The sequence below is a fragment of the Physeter macrocephalus genome, chromosome 19, assembly GCF_002837175.3.
Source record: "Physeter macrocephalus isolate SW-GA chromosome 19, ASM283717v5, whole genome shotgun sequence".
NCBI classification, from domain to species: Eukaryota; Metazoa; Chordata; class Mammalia; order Artiodactyla; family Physeteridae; genus Physeter; species Physeter macrocephalus.
In genome coordinates, this window is record NC_041232.1 from 15,584,704 (window position 1) to 15,606,906 (window position 22,203).

General features: G+C 44.6%; 1 protein-coding gene across 6 annotated transcripts in view; it reads left to right on the forward strand.

Annotated features, from left to right (window-relative positions):
- Positions 1–22,203, forward strand: part of SUDS3 (SDS3 homolog, SIN3A corepressor complex component) — a 315,049-nt gene that overhangs the window by 54,780 nt on the left and 238,066 nt on the right. The window contains exon 13 of one of the 6 annotated variants that reach the window (XM_007122095.4): positions 9,287–9,380. The exons of the other annotated variants lie outside the window; for them this stretch is intronic. Coding sequence (XP_007122157.1) covers positions 9,287–9,365 — 79 coding nt within the window. The 3' untranslated portion in view covers positions 9,366–9,380. Of the gene's footprint in view, positions 1–9,286; positions 9,381–22,203 lie in introns of those variants that run through there. 6 annotated transcript variants of the gene reach the window in all.

Genomic DNA, 22,203 nt, shown 5'->3' on the forward strand with positions numbered 1-22,203 from the left:
CACGGGCCCAGCCGCTCCGCGGCATGTGGGATCCTCCCGGACCGGGGCACGAACCCGTGTCCCCTGCATCGTCAGGCGGACTCTCAACCACTGCGCCACCAGGGAAGCCCCATCATCATCTTTTTATTCTAAACCACGGGTCAGCAAACCATGACCCACGGACCAAATCCAGCCCGCCACCTGTTTTGTGAATAAAGTTTTATTGGAACATAGCCACACCCATACATTTACACATTCTTTAAGACTGCTTTCGCATTAAAAGGACAGAGCTGAGTAGTTGTTGACGGAGAATGTCTGGCCCACAGAGCCAAAAATATTTGGCAGAAAGACTCGGTGGGCTTCCCTGGTGGTGCGGTGGATGAGAATCTGCCTGCCAACGCAGGGGAATCCGCCTGCCAATGCAGGGGACACAGGTTCGAGCCCTGGTCTGGGAAGATCCCACATGCCATGGAGCAACTAAGCCCGTGCACCACAACTACTGAGCCTGCGCTCTAGAGCCCGCGAGCCACAACTACTGATCCTGTGTGCCACAGCTACTGAAGCTCGTGCACCTAGAACCTGTGTTCCGCAACAAGAGAAGCCACTGCAATGAGAAGCCTGCACGCTGCAACGAAGAGTAGCCCTTGCTCGCTGCAACTAGAGAAGAGCCTGCGCGCAGCAACGAAGACCCAATGCAGCCAAAAATAAATAAATTTAAAAAAATAATAAAGTGCTTAGGTGGAGAAGAGTATTAAAAAAAAAGACTCATTGGTACCCTTTGTGGTTGCATACTAAAATTAGCAGTGGGCATGGAGCTGACTCCCTCAGGGTAATTGGTGGGCCGTGGAGGTGCTGGCTCCTGTCGATTACTCTAAGATGTGTATTACCTCAGTCTCCATCTTTGAAATAGGGAAGAAAAATACCTGTTTTTACATCTTCCAATTTTCTGAGTATATGAGATTTCAAGCAAGAGAACTTGCCTTGAATGGAGATTGCAGAGCAGAAAAGCCTGTGGGTAAGCTCCAACCCACAGGTGTTCTCTTTGGCTTACACGGTGAATTGTAAGGAATTGAACTAAGTAAGCATTCTTTTTTTTAATTGAGAGATTTTTGAGTGCCTCCTGAGTAGCTAACTAACTTTGTGACTGAGTTTGTTGTCCTAGGTGGACACAATGGCTGGAGTTGAGTAGAAGCGTCTCCCTTTAGACAGCACACGCTCTCTTGGTAACCAGTCCCCACCATGCCTATTATCTCCCCGGCACTGAAACTGCGTCAGTTACTATTTAAAACGTTCCATTTCAGTCATTTACTCTGCCCTCTGATCCTTGTGGACAGTTGAATTTGTAACTTCCACACGGAAACAGGAGAGCTTTTCCGCTGGGTATAAAGGAAGAACATCATCTACGAGATGATGCTCACTTTACAACCACTTGAACTGAACTGGTAGAAAACCGTAACTCCCTAACGCTGTGCATTTTAAAGGAACTTATCTTTAAATCAGGACATTTAAAATAAGAATATGTGAAAGAAAAGCTGTTTTTAGTACACACATACATATATAATTGTGACTGTGATGCCCACTTACTGAGGGCAAAATGTTACCTCTGTAAAGTTATGGGGGAACTCATAATTATGTTCAAATCCTAGCTAGGCTCACTGAGAGGTCAACTGGTACCTTGGTCAGCACCCTCCCAAGTCTTTGGTGTGAGTTTGTTCTGCAAGGGAAATACTGTATCTAGCACACACTCTTAAAATTTCCAGCTAACTCTGGACTCTTATTTTTTAAATACTTGTAACTCCTATAAAGGGGAACAGCAAGTAAGAGAATGGGTAACTATCAAAACTAGAGTCTTCAGGACATTTTAATTATTTCCTTTATGTACCTTTGTAAGGTTTATTTACTGCTTATTTTAAAGGCCTGAATGGTGGCGGGGGGTTATTTCTTCTTCCTGAAAGCTACACAGCATTTGCTCTTTGCTTTCTGCACTGTTCTTTCAACAGTGTCTGGCACATAGTGGATGGTCAGTAATGAAAGCTTGCCCCTCCTATGGTGACATTTACAATTGCTCGTCTCAGTCACTAAAAAGCAAGGTGCTCATGGGAAAGGGGTGGAGCATTTGATCCTTTTGTGGAAAGTGTGTTTTGTTTGGGCTTTCTGAAATAGGCTGCATTACCTCCCCCTGCCAACTTTGTTCACAAGCGAATGAGTGAAATAAGAGAATCAGATCTAGCATCCTCCCGGGCTCCGGCTATACACATGCCCACGCACACACAGTGCATTTCAAAGTGAACTCCCCACAAAATGCACAGCACATTGCCTGCAACACCACAGTCATTCCTTGAGTCTAGGTCCTTGCTCATACTTCGTATCTCACTACCCATTCTTGGCAGCAAACTTGACAGCACTTAGATCTTGTGCGGCCAAGAAGAACGCTCCTTCCCCACCACGCTACTTATGAATATCATTTCTCCTTCCGGCTCTTGGCACTCACTCTGTACTCCTCACTCGGCAGGTGATCACGCACATCTCTTGTTCTGTTGTTTAAATCTGGTATTTAACCTTTCCTGTGTGGGTTTCTGTATCTCTGCCTGGTCACATGCAAACTGCATATAAGGAAAGGTAGATATTAGCATGGTTCCCTGTGCACAGTAAGTTTTTTATTAGTCTACCCCAGAAGCATGCCTTGAGACAAGATTCAGGTCTGGTTAGTTTATTTGGGAGGTGATCCAGTGTAACTCAGTGAGGGAGTAGGAAAGTGAGATAAGCAAAGGAAGAAAAGAGGAGGGTGTGATAGGGATTGGTTCACCACGGTGGGCAACTTTGCACAGTCCTGCTGAGGACCTTCTAAGGTAGGTTGCTCCGCAAATACAAGCCACATGTGTGATTTAAAGTTTTTTAGTAGCCACACAAAGAGAAACAGATGAAATTAACATTAGTAACATATTTCATTTGACCCAATATATCTTTTTTTTTTTTTTTTCCGGCCATGCCCCAGGGCACGCAGGAAGTTAGTTTCCGGAGGGATCAAACCCTTTCCCTCTGCAGTGGAAACGCGAAGTCCTAACCACTGGACAGCCAGGGTATTCCCAAACCCAATGTATCTTACATTATCACTTCAGTATATAGTCAATATAAATATTATGTGTTGGTGGATTGAAAATCTCTGGATTCCTTCCATGGCAGCCTTTTCTCCTGAGTTTTGGTGTCAGCATTAAGGACTGTCTTGTGTGGTTACACAGGTTGAGCCCTGCATCACTCCTGGGGGCCACACTCACCTAGGCTTCCATAGACTGCAGTGTACCTGGTGCCCCTAAAGTTGTGCGGTGCCCAGCCTGCACAACTCCTCGTGCGAGGGCTGTCAGCCTCTTACCTCCTATTACCATGCTTATCGCTTGGGAGAAAGAATGAAGGATTGTTAGAGCAGACGTAATTCACTTGGGCTCAGCTACAGTATTCTTTTAAGGGTCACTAAACATTTCAAGCACCTGACACCATTTCCTTGCAAGCCAGCATCATGAGTAATCAATAGAAGCCAGCACCTCCAGGGCCCTGTAATTGCTCTGAAAGAGTCAGCTTTAACCCCACCGGGAATTGTAGCTTGCAGTCTGCAGAGGGTACCAATGAGTCTTTTTGCCAGGCACCCTTAACAGACATGGCTTGGAAGTGGCTCACCCAGGCTGGGGCTGGAAGCTGGGAAAGAGCAACTTCTGTGCCTCAGAGCTTCCTCTCCAGGGCTAGGCTTCCTCACTCCCTCTTTCCCAGACCCCTCTTTCTCTACTGGGCTTCCTCACCTCAGTCACCCGCAAGGTGTCTGGCTGCAAGAGTCAGTGAGCTGTGGGTGCCTACGGTCAACCTTTCAGTCACAGAGGGGCTCTGAGTTGATTTCACTCCTCTTTCGTTTGTTCCTCTGTGGTGGCAACAAACCATGCAGGTGAAATCAAATTGGCCTTATTGGTAGCATCTAGAAAAAAATATTCAAAGGCGTTTGCAGGGAGGTAGTGGTGGAATTAATAGAACACAGAATTGGAAATCAATTCAGAAATCAAGCACTCCAGCCATTTCTTGTTACACATGATGTGCAGGAGAGTGGGAGAGGTTTCGGACTCATTTCAGGGTTACACAGTGGGTTAGTGGCAGAGGGTTAGATTCTTTGTGGAAGAGGCTCTGTCTTATTTACCTCCCCAGTGCATTGTGTCTGGTACACAGTATTCAGTAGATGTTTGTGGAATGAACTGATGCATTTATAATATCTGGATTACCTAGAGGTAAAAAAATACATACATTTCCTCCCTATATATCTATGGAATGCGTGTGTATTGATTTTGCAAACCCAGCATTCATTACCCTGCCTGCTTCTGGTACATCCCTCCCCAACACTGCGGGGAACCATATGATCCGAGTATGGCCAATCCGAGTATTCTGTTTCCCTAGCCACAGTGATTTGTTCAGTGATCAACATGTGGTCCAAGCCTGACCAGTCACAGCGTATGCAAGCTCAATTCTGGGGATTTGTTTCGGTCCTGCTCTCACCAGCAGGGGAGAGGCAGCCTGACAATGAAGCCAATACAGAAGAAAGCAGAACTAAGAGCTGGAGAAAGCATTGCCAAGTTGTGGTGACGGCATTTGACCACCAGTATCTATGTGTATCCAAAGGCTGTCCCTGGAGTTTTCAATTATATGAGCTGGATATTCCCTTCTTTTTAAAAAACAAAACAAAAAACCCCAGGTTTTTGTCATTTGCATCTGAAACCAAATGACAAGTAAACTAGCTTAAAGCACCAATGAAACAACCTACAGATTAGTTAGTACCTCCAACATCCTGTTGTTTGGATTTTCACCCTCCCGTGAGCTGAGGGAAGGTGGTCCCTCCCCAGCCTTAGGGGGTAAACTTTGATGAGCCTAGACTTGACATAGTGATTGTATTCTCCTGGTGAATGATTGCTTTAGGCTTGAGTAGGTGATGCAAACCTGGTGAAGGGAGGGAAGTTTCCTGCCTGAATTCTGGGATAGATTTTCCTCTTGGGTACAAAGAAGTAAACTCCTTTCCTGCCTTTGTACATGGCTGTGCAAGGATGTGATGACTGGATCTGAAGCTATCAGCTTGAGGCCATGAAGAGACAAGTCTGAGGATAGGAACCAGAGTATTAAGGGTGATAACGCAAGGAGATGGAAAAAGCCTGTGTCCTTGGTGGTATCACTGAACTACTAAACCTCATTATTACCAGACTTAAAAATTTGAGATGTCATTATTTTTTCATTTGGCATTCTCTTACTATCAGCCAAAAGCAACTTGATTGGAATAACTGTGTTTTGAAAATTTGTGTTTAATTTTTTACGTTTTATTTATTTATTTTTGGCCGTGCCATGCGACTTGCGGGATCTTAGTTCCCCGACCAGGGATTGAACCCTGGGCCCTGGCAGTGAGAGCACCAAGTCCTAACCACCGGACCACCAGGGAAGTCCCTGAATAACTTTTGTAAGTAGAAGAGAGAAGTGAGAACTTTGGAATCTTACAGGGAAGACCCGTGTGTAAAATAATTGTATGAGGAGTTGCCCTTGAAGAAGTGGGGATGGAGTGCTGAAACCTTGCCCACTTGGGCTCCAGTATTTTCCCTTATGACAGGACCCAAGTTTCCTCTGGAATCCTGTGCCTCTGCAGAACCTAGTTTGAAGACTGGCTTAAAGGCTGACTTTTAAACTAGAACACGATGTCTCAGCCTTGGCACTGTAGATATTTTGGGCCATAATTCTTTGTTGTGGGGCCGCCGTGTGCAGCTAGGACGCTTAGCAGCACCCCAGGGCTCTACCCACGAGATGCCAGCAGCACTCTGTGCCCAGTCGTGACAACTGAAAATGTTTCCAGACGTTGTCCAATATTCCTTGGGTGGAAAAAATGTCCCTAGGTGAGAACTTCTAAACCAGAATTACTCACGTCTCAATTATTTTAGAACAGTAAGTTTGCTGTATTGTGAGACAGTCTTGAGGTATCATTAAAAACAAATGAGGGGCCTCCCTGGTGGTGCAGTGGTTAAGAATCCGCCTGCCAATGCAGGGGACGCGGGTTCGAGCCCCGGTCCGGGAAGATCCCACGTGCCGCGGAGCAACTAAGCCCGTGCGCCACAACTACTAAGCCTGCGCGCTAGAGCCCGCGAGCCACAACTGCTGAGCCCGCGAGCCACAACTACTGAAGCCCGCGCACCTAGAGCCCGTGCTCCGCAACAAGAGAAGCCACCGCGATGAGAAGCCCGTGCACCGCAACCAAGAGCAGACCCCGCTCGCCGCAACTAGAGAAAGCCCACGCGCAGCAGCAAAGACCCAACGCAGCCACAAAGACCCAACGCGGCCAAAAATAAATAAATAAAAAATAAATTTATAAGAAAAAACAAAAACAAATGATTACAGAAAATAACAGGAGATGAGGAGAATGTGGAGAAATTGGACCCCTTGTGCATTGCTGCTAGGAACGTAAAATGGTGCAGCCTCTGTGGAAAACAGTTCGGTGTCTCTTTAAAAAGTTAAGTATAGAACTACCGTATGATCCAGCAATACTAAACTCAGTTCCTAAATGTATACCCCAAAGAATTGAAAGCAGGAACTCAAACAGGTATTTGTACACTAATGTTCATAGCAGCATTATTCACAATAACTAAAAAATGGAAGCAACCCAGGCGTCCACTGGCAGACGAATGGATAAGTAGAACGTGGTCTCTGCATACAATGGGAATGTCATTCAGCTGTAAAAAGAATGAAGTTCTGCTATATGCTACAATATGGGTGAACCTTTGCAACATTATGCTAAGTGCAGTAAGCCAGACAAAGGACAAATGTTATGTGATTCCACTTTTATGAAATGTCTAGAATAGGAAAATTCACAGAGACAGAAAACAGAGTAGAGGTGACCAGGGACTGGGGGAAAGGTGGGGCTAGGGAGTTACTGCTTGATGTGTACAGAGTTTCAATTTGGGGTGATGAAAAAGTTTGGAACTAGATAGTGGTGATGGTTGTACAACATTGAGGATGTAATTAAGGCCATCGAATTGTACACTTAAACCTGGTCACTAACCTGGTCGTAAAATAGCAAACTTTACGTTATAAATACTTTTTTTTTTTTTTTAACCACAATAAGAAAGTAAACAAAAAAACTTCAAATAAGTTAAAGTCATAAGCTTTTGCCAAGCTCTGTACTGTACTGTTTGGTGCAATGCGTGACCAAGATGCTGTGGCCTGTGACGGAACATTTGAGGGGAAGGGGTAGGTGGGTTTGGGGAACTCTGACCGTTGGGGTTGGCGTCTGTGGAGTTCTGAGACACCCGCTCTAGAAGTGTAGGTTCTGTTGAGTGCTTGCCAGGTACTAAGCTAAGGTCTTCACACAAATCACCTCACTGAACTCTCCAAACAGCGCCACAAAACAGTGCAGGTGCTCCCATTGCTCCCCTGTATTTGTGATTAAACCGAGGCTCAGAGAAAGGGGTGGAGACCGTATTCAGTCATGCTGAGGTAGTCGGGTTCCATATGGTCCCATGCTTTTAACCATTGCCCTCTCTTTTGCTGAGATTTGGAGCCCAAATGCTTACCGTTGGATTACATAAACCTATTTTGAGTATTTACTTAGTCAAACAGTAATAAAGGAGAAGTGAAATCTTTAGTGGCTCCCAAGCGGCCCTGCCCATTCTGACTATCCAGTTTTTTTGGTATTTTTTTAAAAATCTCATTCCACGGACAATGTGTTTTCCTCTGAACAATGTCAGTTAGATCAGAGAAGCTCTTTTCCCAGGAGGGAGGCTGAAGCATACGGACATCTCCATGGGCCAGGGCGCACCGGAGATGTGAATTTACAGTTTCCTGCTGGGGCTTAGATGGCTATATCCACATTTTCTTGTCAGTCTTTCTGCCTTATTGGGGAGTGGATTATGGCTTAATGACTTAATGATTTAATCTTTGTGATCTCTAGACAAAACATGTCTCCACTTTGCTGCCAGGAAAATGTTAATTTATTCTGCTTTTGGATCTAAAGAGGTAACTGAAGTGATTGACGAAGCAGTGTGTGCGTGTGCGTGTGCGTGTGCGCGTGTGCGCGTGCGTGTGTGTGCTGATACACAAGGATCTGCGCGAAGAGAAGCAAATGTGGCTTAAATCTAGGGGTTTTAAGTGGACAGTTCTTGAGTCTCCTTTCAAGGACTACAGCCTCCCCTTCCCCAAAATTGTATGCAGAACTTTGTGTCTAGGGCATGATTATTTTTTTGGAGGTCGCACAACACAGTGTTCATCAGAATCTCAAAGGGGTTTTGGAGAATGTCAGTCTGTAATTTTATGTTGCCTGTTAGCTGGCTCATCTTTCGCTTTGAAGAGCCACAATCATCTTAGGTACAAGAGGTCCTTGATATTTGAGAAGCATCTTTATCTAGGTAAGGCGCTGAGCTATGGGAATTGTTATTATTTCGAGCTTGTTAAGTCTGAAGCTTGAAAAAGCCCAGCCAGATTGATAGAAACTTCGGCAGGATGAATCTGAGCGTGCCCACCTGCGCCTCCAGACGGCTGTCTCCTTCTCCTTCCAGCTCCTTCCCCTCCTTCAGCCCCGCTGCTCCAGCCCCTGCCCACGTTACGTGCTCCAGGCCTGACACCACCATGGGGAATGGGAAGACCAGACAGTTTCGCTTTATTTAACTCGTGTCTGGCACATAGTCGGAATTTTTTAAGAAACGGTAGTTAAAAAAAGCACACCCCTCCAGATCTCTGGGAAAATTGTTACTTGTTGCGGATGTAGAACAAGGAGATTCCCATTCTTCTCTTAGGCAGAACCCAGAGACAAGCTCAGGTTTTACACATTTATGGCAAATGGGAAGCCGTCAGAATGTGAGTTTCTTTACTTAAAAAACAAACAAGTACGATTAGCTGAGTATTCAGCACGTGCCATGCTCTGTCTGTGATCTTGTGCAATATCTCCATCAGTCATCACAGCAGTCAGGGAGGTTGGTACTCTCAAAGCCATGTGAGAGACCAGGAAATTGAGGTTTACAGAGGTGCAGCAATTTGCCCACAGTCAGATCAACAGCAAGCACCAAGAGTCAGGCTTTGAAAGCCCACCGTTCCCATGATGCTGAGCCAGTTCACGTGAACCTCACATTTTCTCATTTGATCAGGAAAGATTTCCTGTGTGAGAAGGACCACAGCCTGAAGGTTAACAGATGGTATATATTCCATGGACGTGTCCGTCTGTAATTCGCTTGGGATTAAGCAGTCCTTCTCAAATTTTACTGTGTATACAGATCACCTGGGAATCTTATTAATGCGGATTCTGAATCAGCAGGTGGGTGAAGCCTGGAGTGGAGCCCAAGATGCTTATTTCTAACCAGCTTCCAAGTGATGCTGCTGCTGTTGATCTGTGAACATGTCGAGTAGCCAGGAGGTACAGTGCTTGCAAAGGACTTGCTCATAAGTGATCTTATCTGATCTTCAGCCAAGCCCTGTGAGGTATCTATTGTTATTTCTGCCTTCGAGATGAGGACACTGAGAGTCTGATAAGAGATGGCTACCATTTTCAAGTGTCAGAAATTTCTAGAGATGCAGTTGCAAACAGGACAGATATGGTTCTTATTTAAAGACACTGACAGTCCAGCAAGGAAGGCTCTGAATCATCAAATTGGAAAAGTTCTGAGTGCCTTTTTGAGTGTTGGGTTCTGGGTGTTTCCATCCATCACAGGAGGGAGCGAAGCAGGCTTGGAGCAGGGGGAGATGATGTATTCGGTCTTGAACGTTGTGCTGACATCCTGGTGTAGCTGTCTAGTAGGCAGGTCTGGGTCTGGAGTTTAGGAGAGAGACCCAGGGTAAGGGGAGTTGAGAGTTTGAGAGCCATCAATGCAGAGGTGATAGTTGAAGTTACGAAGATTAGATTCAGGATACAGAAGAACGGGAAGCTGCCTAGAAGAGTTTAAATCATGAAGAGCTTAGAATAGGCTCCTACAATAGGAACCTGCCTGGCCAGTGATTATGGATTGGCAGAGGAAGAGGAGCCCACGAAAAAGACCAAGAAGCATCCACCAGGGAGGCAGGAGGAAAGCCACAGAGGCTGAGGGGAGAGAGAACTTCAAGGAAGGAGTGGCTCATCACTGATGATGGGATAAACCAGTATCACATGCCTCGTGGTACCATGCCCCAAGAAGGGTACCACATCTCTTCTGTAATAATATCCCTGCATATCCAGAGGTGCATATCCAGAATCTAATCATGAGAAAGCATCAGACAAACCCAAACTGAGGGACGTTCTGCAAAACAACTGGGCTGTACTCTTCAAAAATATTTATTTCTTGAAAGACTAAGGAACTGTTCTAGATAAAAAGAGACTAAGGAGATATGACAACCAAATGCAATGTATGATTCTTGATTTGATCTTAGATCAGAATAAAAGCACTATAAAAGACATTATAGGGGCTTCCCTGGTGGCGCAGTGGTTGAGAGTCCACCTGCCAATGCAGGGGACACGGGTTCGAGCCCTGGTCCAGGAAGATCCCACATGCTGAGGAGCAACTTAAGCCCACGTGCCACAACTACCGAGCCTGTGTTCCAGAGCCTGTGAGCCACAACTACCGAGCCCGTGCGCCTCGAGCCCATGCTCCACGAGAGAAGCCTCCGCAATGAGAAGCCCGAGCACCGCAGTGAAGAGTAGCCCCCGCTCGCTGCAACTAGAGAAAGCCTGTGCGCAGCAATGAAGACCCAACGCAGCCGAAAATAAAAATAAATAAATAAATAAATAAATAAATAAAGAGGACATTATAGGAACACCTTACAAAATTTTAAAATAGGCTGTCTGTTAGATAAGAGTTGGCTATAAACAATGTTTGTGTCCCCCCCAAATTCACGTTAGATCCTAACCCCCGGTGTGATGATATTTGGAGGTGGGGCCTTCATGAATGGGATTAGTGTCGTTATAAAAGAGACCCCAGAGAGCTCCCATGCCCCTTCTGTCATGTGAGGACACAGAGAGAAGATGATTGTCTGTGAACCAGGAAGTGGGTCCTCACCAGACACCGAATCTGCCGGCACCTTGACCTTGGACTTCCCAGCTCCAGATCTGCTAGAAATAAATTCTGTTGTTTATAAGCCACTGAGTCTGTTGTATTCTGTTTTATATATATATATATATATATATATTTTTATATATATATATATATATATATATATATAAGGCCAGATGGGCTAAGGCAGAAAATCTTTGTTCTTAGGAAATGTCCTGAGGTATTTGAGAGTGAAGGATTGTAATGCCTGCAACTTACTCTTCCATAGTCCAGAAAAACAAAGGATAAACATATAAGGTGAAAAAAATATTAATTGGTGAATCTGGATGAAGGAGATGTGGGTATTTACTGTACTATTCTTACAACTTCTGTAGAGTTTTCTATAGAAAAATTTCAAAGTAAAATGGTAAAAAAGAAAGGAGTGGTATACACAGTATCAAATTCTGTGGAGAAGTCAGGTCAAGATAAAGGTCAAAAGTGTCCGTTGGATTTAGCAACATGGATTTAGCTTTGAATTCATGGCACTTAAATTCTAGAAGCAAAACCATGAATGAATATATATGAAATATATATATATTTATATAAATTTTATTTATATAAAAATTATATATTTATATATATATAAATATATATATTTCAAATTGGAATAGGGGTTGGAAGAAAAAGAACAGGGTGTTATATGAGAGGGTGACATGGATGTAATTAGTGCTTTGGTCAAACCAGTTCTAGTGGAGGGGAGGATGGAGAAGCTAGTCTGCAATGGCGTGATCAGGGAGGAAGGGGTGAGGAAACAGTGACGTTAGACGCCTTCTTCAAGAAGCTTGGGTGAAGAGCAGGGACCTACAAAGAACAGCCGCCAGAGGGAGAGGTGGGGTCAAGGTGGAAACACAGGAGAGTCAAGGAAGGTTTGGGAGAAGTGGTTACAGTTTCACAGGGTATGGAATGGTGGGCGGGGGTTTTGAGGGAGGAGGAGTATGTGTCAGATTCTATACACGGGGAGCGAGGATGGGCACTGAGGAATTGATGTGTCTAGAGCACGGAATGTGTCAGGGGTGGGCGGTGGATGGAAGGGAGACAGCAGGTAGGGGTTACATTTAGAAGAACCTTGTTTTCCAGGCTGAGCCCCTTAGCCTTTGCCTGAAGAGGTTAAACCTCTTGTCTGGTGTCTCAGCCAGAAGGTGGAGGGATTGGAAGTCCAACCCTCTTCCCAGGCTCCTCTATACAGAAGAAAATGTGTTTTATTAAGTGCTGCCACCTGCTCAAGGCAGAAGCCAAGGTACCATACTTGCCTCTCCCTCTCCTCCAGCTCCCACACAGGGAAGCCTGTCTATTCTACCTTCTAAGTGGACATCTGTTTACAGTTCTCCACCTGCGCCGCTCCCACCCTGGTTCAAACACCATCATCTCTCTGCTGGTTGATCCCCCTGCTGCAGCCCTTTCTCCACTCACCAGACAACAAGATATTTAACAGTGTAAATCGAACCTTGTCACCCACATCTTACCCCTCCTCAAAAACTATCCAGTGACTTTTATTTATAATTCCGGGGAAAATGTCAAGCTCTTCAGCATAACCTGTCAGGTCCTAGCTTCTGCCTCCCTCTCCAGTCTTATTTTGTCCTTCCTGCCTTTTTTTTTTTTTTTCTGGCCGCGGGTCTTGCGGGATCTTAGTTCCCTGACCAGGGATTGAACCCGTGCCCCCTGCAGTGGAAGCGTGGAGTCTTAACCACTGGACCGCTGGGGAAGTCCCCCTCCTGACTCTTCTTGACTTAGCTCCAACCACATAAGTTTATTGGGTTTTCAATTCTTTGATGGGACAAAGCTCTTTTCTGACTCTGGGTCACTGTCTTTCCTGCTCTTCCCTCTGCATCTCTTTTCCCCACCCTGATCTTTTGCCTGATTAACCCTTGTATTATTTTGCTAGTGCTGCTGTAACGAAGTACCAGGGACTGAGTGGCTCAAACAACAGAAATATATTTTCTCACAGTTCTAGAGGCTGGAAGTCTGAGATGGAGCTGTCAGCATTTTGGTTTCTACTGAGGCCTCTCTCCTTGGCTTGTAGATGGCCGTTTTCTCCCTGTGTCTTCATGTGGTCTTCCCTCTGTGTGTGTCTCTGCATCTAAATTTCCTCTTCTTGTAAGGACACCAGTCATATTGGATTAAGACCCACCCTAATGACCTCATTTTAACCTAATTGTCTCTTTAAATACCCTATCTCCAAATACAGTCACATTCTGAGGTCCTGGGAGTTAGGGCTTCAACCTGTAAGTTTTGAGTGGACACAACTCGGCCCATAACAAGTTTCATTATTTAGATTGTGGCTTACATGTCACTTCCTCAGGAAGGCATTCCCTTATTCCACTCCAATCCAAATTAGATTTCCTATTATTCTTCCACTCTTGTATATAGCACTTTTCCACCTCCAATACCTATTACATCTTGTAATTACATATTCAGCTATGGGTCTCCAACTGGAATTTAAGTGACATGAATTCAAGGGCCATATCTTCTCCAGTCACTGTCATATCCCCAGCATCTAGCATAGTTCTTGACCCATAGTAAGCAGTCGATGCAAATTGTTGAGTGAGTGGATTAATGAAAAGTTCAGACGCTGCACAGAATCTAGCAGCTTTGCATTTTGTTAAACTGAGACAAAACCGTTGAAAGGAGAGATGATTCTTACCTGTGTTTAAAGATCTGCAGAACAAGTGATTTCACACTAACCATCAGTAGCCCCACTGCAGCCTTTTGGCATGAAATGTGCAAACTGTGACTGGAAATTGATTCAAGCTCAGAGGTAGGCAGCTGGGGAGAGCACATTTATAAAATTATTGCTGATGTGTGCTGTGACTTAGCCCAGCATGGCACCACAGGCCAGTGTATGACCAAAACTAATGACATTGGGCTTTTTGCTTAAAAGGTAAGAAAATTCAGCCTTAAGTAGGGACTCAGAGCAAATTTCATTCTCATTCATTTGTTTTAGGTGTTTGGATTTTGACTTGATGTGAACTGGTTTTCTAGGGGGATCCATTTACAAAACTTAATATTTGGCTTTTGTTAAGGTTTAGTGCCTCAGTGCAGTTTTAGTCTAGCTTCTGGTTCATAGACAGTCTCTAGGAGAAAACTCTGAGTCTCAGCCATTCTCAGGCAAGATCATCAAGTCCAAGGATCCTCTTGCTAGAAGTTCCTGGAGTATTATTTTGTCCAGTCCCCTGCCTGCAGAGGGTCGTTTGATTTGTCTGGGACAGATTGTTCATTTGTTTTTATTTATTTAGCAAACATTTACTGAGTGTTTACTCTCTGTCAAACACTACAGTTAACAAAGAAGAATAAGGGACTTGCGTGGTGGTGCAGTGGTTAAGAATCCGCCTGCCAATGCAGGGGACACGGGTTTGAGCCCTGGTCCGAGAAGATTCCACATGCCGCGGAGCAGCTAAGCCCGTACGCCACAACTACTGAGCCTGTGCTCTAGAGCCCGTGAGCCACAACTACTGAGCCCGCGTGCCACAACTACTGAAGCCCACGCGCCTAGAGCCAGAGCTCTGCAACAAGAGAAGCCACTGCAATGAGAAGCCTGTGCACTGCAACAAAGAGTAGCCCCCACTCGCCGCAACTAAAGAAAGCCCATGTGCAGCAACGAAGACCCAACGCAGCCAAAAATAAATAAATAAATTTATTAAAAACAAAAAAAATGAAGAATAAGATATAATATCCACCCTCAAAGTCGCTCCTTGAGGACAAAGGCCAAATCTTGGTCTTGTTTTCTCTTACGCAGTGCCCGGTCCAGTTGTAGCAGGAACAACTGTGTGGTGACATTTGTCACTGTTTGGTGCCACTCTGTCTGATCTTTGGAAATTGTCCCATTATATGTCTCAGCTCCCTAAGACTAGGGCCCTCCTGGTTCTGTAGGAGCTCCAAAGATGAGGTAATTGCCTTCCCAGCTCAGGTGTGAGCATGTGACCTAGACTTGACCAATTAGATGTAACGTGTGTGATAGGTTGAACTGGGAGCTGTGTTACGCAGAAACAGGGGCCCTAGAGGATGTGTTTTGGAGAAGGCAGGAATAGCAGCAGGCTTCTACAGGCCAGTGGTGGGGCCAGAGACAGCGTTCAGTGCCTAGGACCAGCAGGGATGGACGTCTGAGCTGTGGCACCCTCCGTTCAGTGGCTGCTGCAGTCTTGTCCTCTCTGAGCTGTTCCTGTCACCTGAATTTGGCAGTGGCTGCTGGTCAGCCTGCCTTTATGCCTGCCCACTTGCCAGCCTGGCTCTCCAGCCTTCCAGATGATTCTGTAAGCTCCCCACCATCCCCAGAACGCTGAAAGGAGCCAGAGTTGGTTTCTGTTGCTTGCAACTAGCACACCTGACTTGTGTAAACTCTTGGTTCACTAACCCAGGAATAACAGTACCTTTCTTACTTTCCCATAATTGAGTTTAATTTATATTCTGAACTCTCATTGTGTTGGGTGGTAGATACTTAATTGCAGTCAATTCAGGATCTCTTCTCTTCACCCATCTTTTTTTAAGCTAACATCTAAAATTAATTTTTAATATTATAAAAGCACAGAAGGGTGAGAATTAGAGGGAAATGCCACAGATAATCCCACCATTCTAATTTTTTTTTTCCAAAAGCTGGTGCTGTTTGTTTTTAATTAATTTATTTAATTTATTTATTTTTGGCTGCGTTGGGTCTTCGTTGCTGCACGTGAGCTTTCTCTAGCTGCAGCAAGCAGGGGCTCCTCTTCGTTGTGGTGCATGGGCTTCCCATTGCAGTGGCTTCTCGTTGCGGAGAACGGGCTTCAGTAGTTGTGGCTTGCAGGCTCTAGAGCACAGGCTCAGGAGTTGTGGCACATGGGCTTAGTTGCCGCGGCATGTGGGATCTTCCTGGACCAGGGCTCGAACCCGTGTCTCCTGCATTGGCAGGGGATTCTTAACCACTGCGCCACCAAGGGAGCCCCCACCATTCTAATTTAACAACTATTATTTGCACCTTCTTTATCTTTTTCATGTGTATAAGTTTTTACAAATTTATGAATATACTTAATGCAAACGACTCTTTGTGCTTCTTTTTTTTTTTTGTGGTATGCGGGCCTCCCTCTGCTGTGGCCTCTCCCATCGTGGAGCACAGGCTCCGGACGCGCAGGCTCAGCGGCCATGGCTCACGGGCCCAGCTGCTCCGTGGCATGTGGGATCCTCCCAGACCGGGGCGCGAACCCGGTTCCCCTCCATCGGCAGGCGGACGCGCAACCAGCGCGCCACCAGGGAAGCCCCTCTTTGTGCTTCTTAACACATTTTTAAACTAGTATTATTGAGGACTTCTCTGGTGGCGCAGTGGTTAAGAATCCATCTGCCAATGCAGGGGACACGGGTTTGAGCCCTGGTCTGGGAAGATCCCACAGGCCGCAGAGCAACTAAGCCCATGCACCGCAACTACTGAGCCTGCACTCTAGAGCCTGTGAGCCACAACTACTGAGACTGCGTGCCGCAACTACTGAAGGCTGTGCACTTTAGGGCCCATGCTCTGCAACAAGAGAAGCCACTGCAATGAGAAGCCCACGCAATGCAAAGAAGAGTAGCCCCCGCTCGCCGAAACTAGAGAGAGACCACGCGCAGCAATGAAGACCCAACGCAGCCAATAAATAAATACATAAATACATAAAACTGGTATTATTGGATCAACATTTTCCTTGTGACTTCTGGCATTCAGCAATTATGAATTTTACTATAAAATTTTATTTTAGAAGTTTATTATTGGAAAATGAAAACCTATGAGAATTGAAACACTAGCACAGTGAACACCCATATGCCCCCCTTTCTATGCTAGTTCTTAACATTTTTCTGGATTTGCTTTCTCTCTCTCCCCTCTATGTACTTGTGTATTTTCCCCACTGAATTATTTGAAAATAAGTTGCAGAAGTTATGGTATTTTACCTCTTAACAGTTCAGCCTGATTTTCCTAAGTTAAAGGACTTTCTCCTACATAATTGCAATGCCATTACCACAGTTAAGAAAATTCACAGTAATTTCATAATATCATCTGAAATCCAGTCCATATTCAGAATTCCCCAATTATTCCAAGAACATCTCTTATAGCTGGGTTCTGAGAGCCTGACTCTTTCAAGTTCCAGGAGGCTTAAATAACATCGGTGTCGGGGTCGTGGGGAGAGGGTGAGGCATGGAGTCCTCTGTGGGAGGAAGTCTGGAAGAGTGTTTCATGTGCCTGGATCCTATTTCCCCTCTTGGGTTCTTGCCGGATCCTTGCTGGCTTCTTGCGTGAACTGCTCAGAGCACAGGTTTCCAGCATTCGGATTCCAGACTGGGGTTCCTGTTGACAGCGCCCCTTGGTGGGGTGGGGGACAGGTACTCCCCAGTGCCCAAGCTCTCTCCAGTTCCTTTCCTCTTTTATCTCATTTTGAAGGCAAGAGCTCCCTGGTCTGCTTTTTGGGTTTTATTTTCCTCTGGCCTGAGTCCCTTCAAGGTTGGGTCTTTTGAAACTTAAAAGCCGTTTTTCTGCTTTCATGGTCTGACTCCATAAATAGAGAACGGCCATGGGATAACAGGACGTACTGGCGGTGGGGGAAAAGAACATCACTTAATCTTCCTGAATGTTATCCTGGCTTATTTGTTCTGTGTAGACATTAGCACATGTATTTAGCTGTTACGCCTCAGGGTGGCCATGCTGGCTGTTTAAAAATTAAAATACTTAAGAACTAGACCACTAATCCTGTTATCCTAAAAGGTAACTTTTGCTGGTGTATATTTTCTTCATCTTCCTCATATGTGTAGTTTTAGATATTTATGAGTATGATTAATGCAGTGGTAAATTAACACTATACAGTGATAAAAAGCCACTGTCCTGAGTCCCCTGTCCTCCACGCAGCCCAACCTGTCCCCCGGGACATTTCAGACCTCCAGCGGCCGATGGGTAAATGCCTATAAGAGCAGGGTGCCTACAGGACCCTGTCTGAATCCATTCTGATGGGTCAGTGCCAAGACTTCCAGCCCGTTGTGAAAATCCGCGTGGAGCAAATGTAAATCGGATCACATCCCCCTCCTGCTTGAAAGCCTTCATTGCTTTGGCGCCCTGTTTCACTCAGAATTAAATTCCATCTGCGTCACGGAGCACCGAAGGCCTTATAAGTTCTGGCGCTTGCATCCCTCATTAGCTTCTTCTCTGTTTCCCCACCTGCTTCCATCATGCCTCCTGCTACCCATGTCCCGGCCGAGCTGAACCCATTTGTTTCTTACAGATCCAGTGCTCTCTTTGGATTCTGGGTCTTCTCACAGTTGTTCCCTCGTCCTGGAGTTGCCTCACTAATTACTACCGACTTTTAGGTGTTAGATTGAATGTCATTTCTTCTGGGAAGTGGTCCATGAACCTTCCTGGTCTGGGCTCAGGCTTCCTGTAGCTCTTCGAACTTCTGTTACGGTAGAACTTATCATAACCATTTCCTGTGATTGCTGCTGTCTTTCCTTTAGGACTCTTGAGATCCAGAAGGCTAGTGTCCATGCTTATCTTGCTCGTCGTTTTACCCCAAGTGTCTAACATTGTATTAAATGTTCATTGGAAGAAATAATGAAATTTACATAGGCGTTCATAAATGCACGAGTGTGTATGTTTACTTACATGCATACACACATGAGAGAGTCAACAGATGGGAATCAGAAAAGGGGGACAATCTGGAACCTGGCTAAAAATGGAATGATGTCCCCTCAGGTGTCCACATGGGAGCACTGGTGTTTGTGTGTAGGAAGAGATAACCTGAAATCTAGTAGCCTGGTGAAAGGAAATTAGCAGAAGCGTTGCAGATTGGACAAGAGATTGTTTTGCAGATAATTACAGATGCCTCATCACGGCATCTTAAGACCTCTTAGAGACAAAAGTTTAGAGAAAAACTTGGGTTGCTTATACCTTTACGGTGTGAAGAAAGCAAGCGCGAAAGAAATAGGAAATCCATATCCTCCGTATCCCTGAGTCCCTCAGCAGAGCAAAGAGTCTCTTGTCACCGTGGGAGGCAAGGCCCTCCCTGCAGCGGGATTATGTATCTCCATGCTGTTGACTGGCTTTGGCCAATGTCATGTGGGTGGAAGAGATGTGTGTCACTTCTGGGTGAGAGCGATAAGCATGGTTTGCTGGGTCTGCTTTTCCTTCGGCCACAATGACTGTCAATGTTCCAGATGGAACTCACACGTCAGACTTGTGGTGTGAGGGACAAACCAGTCCTCTGGGGTTGTTACTGTTGCATTGCTTGCCTATCCTGACTCATATATGCAGTATTGCTGGGTCATTGGATTTTTTTTTTTTTTCCCCAAGAGAAGTCGTAAATTCAGATTTTTTGGTGAAATACATATTTTAAAAATTTTGTAATGAATTCATATCACATATCTATAACATTTGGAGGGTGGGCCAAAAAACGTGTGGGCCAGTGGTTTCCTATCTCTGGGCTGGACACTGGTACATTGTGATAAACAAAACAGACATGCTCCTTACTTCATGGGGTGTTTCAGGAAATAAACACTAGATAAAAGAAACATAAACATAATTTTTGAGTTATCCTTGCAATAAGCACTACAAAGCCAAAGTACAGGGTACAATGAGATCTCTCTGAGGGGAATTGGCCAGGTGGAGGGGGTAGCAGTGGGGTTGGGTGCAGGTGAGAATGGCCAGGTGAGAGGGGAAGTAGAAGCTCTGGCCCTCAACCTAACTCCGAATTTGAGGAGCTGAAAGAAGTTTGAGGAGCTTGTAGCTGGAGCTCCAAGAGATAATGAATGGCTCAAGTGGTGAGGGAGTCCTCGTGGGCCGTGAAGAATAGCTTGGGCCTTAGCCTAAGGGTAATAGAGAGTCACTGAACGATTCTTAGCAAGGGAATGTCATATTCTGAAGTTGTGGGACTATGATATTCATTTAATCATTTATTTTTAAAATTTATTTGACATATCTCTGAGTGTCCACTCTGGCAGGTATTATACTAACAAGCACAGGAAATGCAAAACTAAATCCTGCCCTCAAGGAACTCATAACTTAATAAGGTTGTTAGCACATGGACACAACTATAAGTTAAGGTAGAAAGTGGTGTACGCCACCATTTATTCATTCACTTAGTTATTCAACAGACATTTATCAAGCATTGACATGTATGTATCAGGCACTTGTTGTTTACATTGGGTATATGGTGAACAAGACATCATGGATCTTACAATTTAGGTCACCTCATAAGGCAAACTTTCCTCATTTTTGAAGTGGGAGAAGTATTCGCAACACAACAAAATTATTGTGATGTTTACATGAGAGAAAATGTTTAGTATAGTGTCTGAAGATAAGTACTCTATAAAAGACAGCTTATTATTATTACTATTACTAACCTGAAGGAAGGGAAGAATTCTTAGATTAATATGATGTAGAGGTATTGGATGTAGAAGGAGTCAAGCTTGGGGAAAATGAGTGGCTCCATAGAACTAATCAGGAGTGGCAGGGAGTGGCAGGGGTGTATTTGTGTGTGTGTGTATGTGTATGTTGCAAGGGTCATTCTAGCACACCTTTGACAAGTAGAAAGATCAAGATTATGATCGACAGATAACAAGACCTTGAGCTAGGAGAGAGAAGGAGAATATGAGGAATGGTAAAGCTAATGCATGGAGAGATTTACAGAGAACACAGGAAGTAGATAAGCAGTCATTTCCTTCCTGATCCAGGATGTGTGGTCATTTGGAGTGCATACCCATTGGCAGGATGGTATAATCCTTTCTGAACTAATAAGGTTAAGAGAAAAGAAAAAAAAAACATTCTCAAGAGGTTTGTCATCTGCCAAGGTGCTGCAACATCAGACTAAGGTCAGTCAGGCAGATGAGTCAGACTGAGTCAACAGGTATTCTCTGCTTTGGAAGAGAATGCTTCAGATGATGGGGGCAGCCCTTTCAGCTGACATTGAAAGGCTGGCACTCATTTTGACACTGAACAGTTCTAAGTGTTTGGTAATAAGATGGTGATAGATGCTGTGGAAAGATGATTTAAGTCAGATTATAGATATTTCTTGTGCACACACATGTATATACATATAATACTTGGCCGAAACATATAGAGCAGTGCTGTCCAACAGGCATACAATGACAACCACATATATAATTAAAATATTTCTAGTAGCCACATTATAACAGTAAAAAAAATGTGAAATTAATTTTGTCACCTGTAAACTGGGTTTGCCTCTTGGTGGGTGTCCAGCCAAAAGACACAACCAAGCCAAAGATGGGGAGAAAAAATAAAATTGATGGCAAACTTAGCTGCTGATCAAAAAAAAAAAAAAAAAAAGAAAGAAAGAAACAAAGATGGGGGTAAGGAAGGATTTATTTTTTTATTTTATTTCATTTTTGGGGCTGCACCACACGGCATGTAGGATCTTAGTTCCCCGACCAGGGATTGGACCTGTGCCCTCTGCAGTGGAAGCGTGGAGTCCTAACCACGGGACCACCAGGGAAGCCCAGGAAGGATTTATTATCCTTGCAGCAAGTAAGGAGGACAGCAGGGATCTTTCCCCAAACACTGTCTCCCTGAACAGCAATACTGGGCAAGTTTTAAGCTAAGCGTACCTGCATATTCATGAAGGGGCCTGGGTGGTCCACAGAGTCCAAGCTTTAGTTGATTGAAGTCACTAAAAGGGTCAGAAAGAGGTCAACATCATCATCCCTTAGATTCCAGTTATCTAGTGGTTGAGCGCTTCAGGCTAATCTTTACCATTGAAACAGAACTGGGAGTCTTTACAACTGATATATTATCTTTGCTATTGTTACTTCTCTTGCCTGATAAGTTGCCTGTTTCTGCATTCTTCTGTTCCCTTAAGGTCATTAATTACTGAGACCTGTTCAAGGGCAAGGATTGAGGCCAGCCATAGATCACAACTTGCTTAGGCCAAAAATGGCTTCTCTTATGTCAAGAAAGACATGCCTGGTTTTCTTTCTCTAGGGACCCCCTACCTTATCTGATTACAATTTTAATATTTTGTTCAGCATCATACTTCCAAAGTGAAATGTTATATTTTAACATGTAATCACTATAAAATTATTAGTTTTATCGTGATTCATTTTTTTTGGATTTAGTCTTTGAAATTCCATATGTATTTTACACTTATAGCACATGTCTGTTCTGGCCAACCGCATTTCAAGTGCTTAGTAGCTACATGTACCTACTGGCTACCAATATTGGATAGCACAGACTATAGAACAG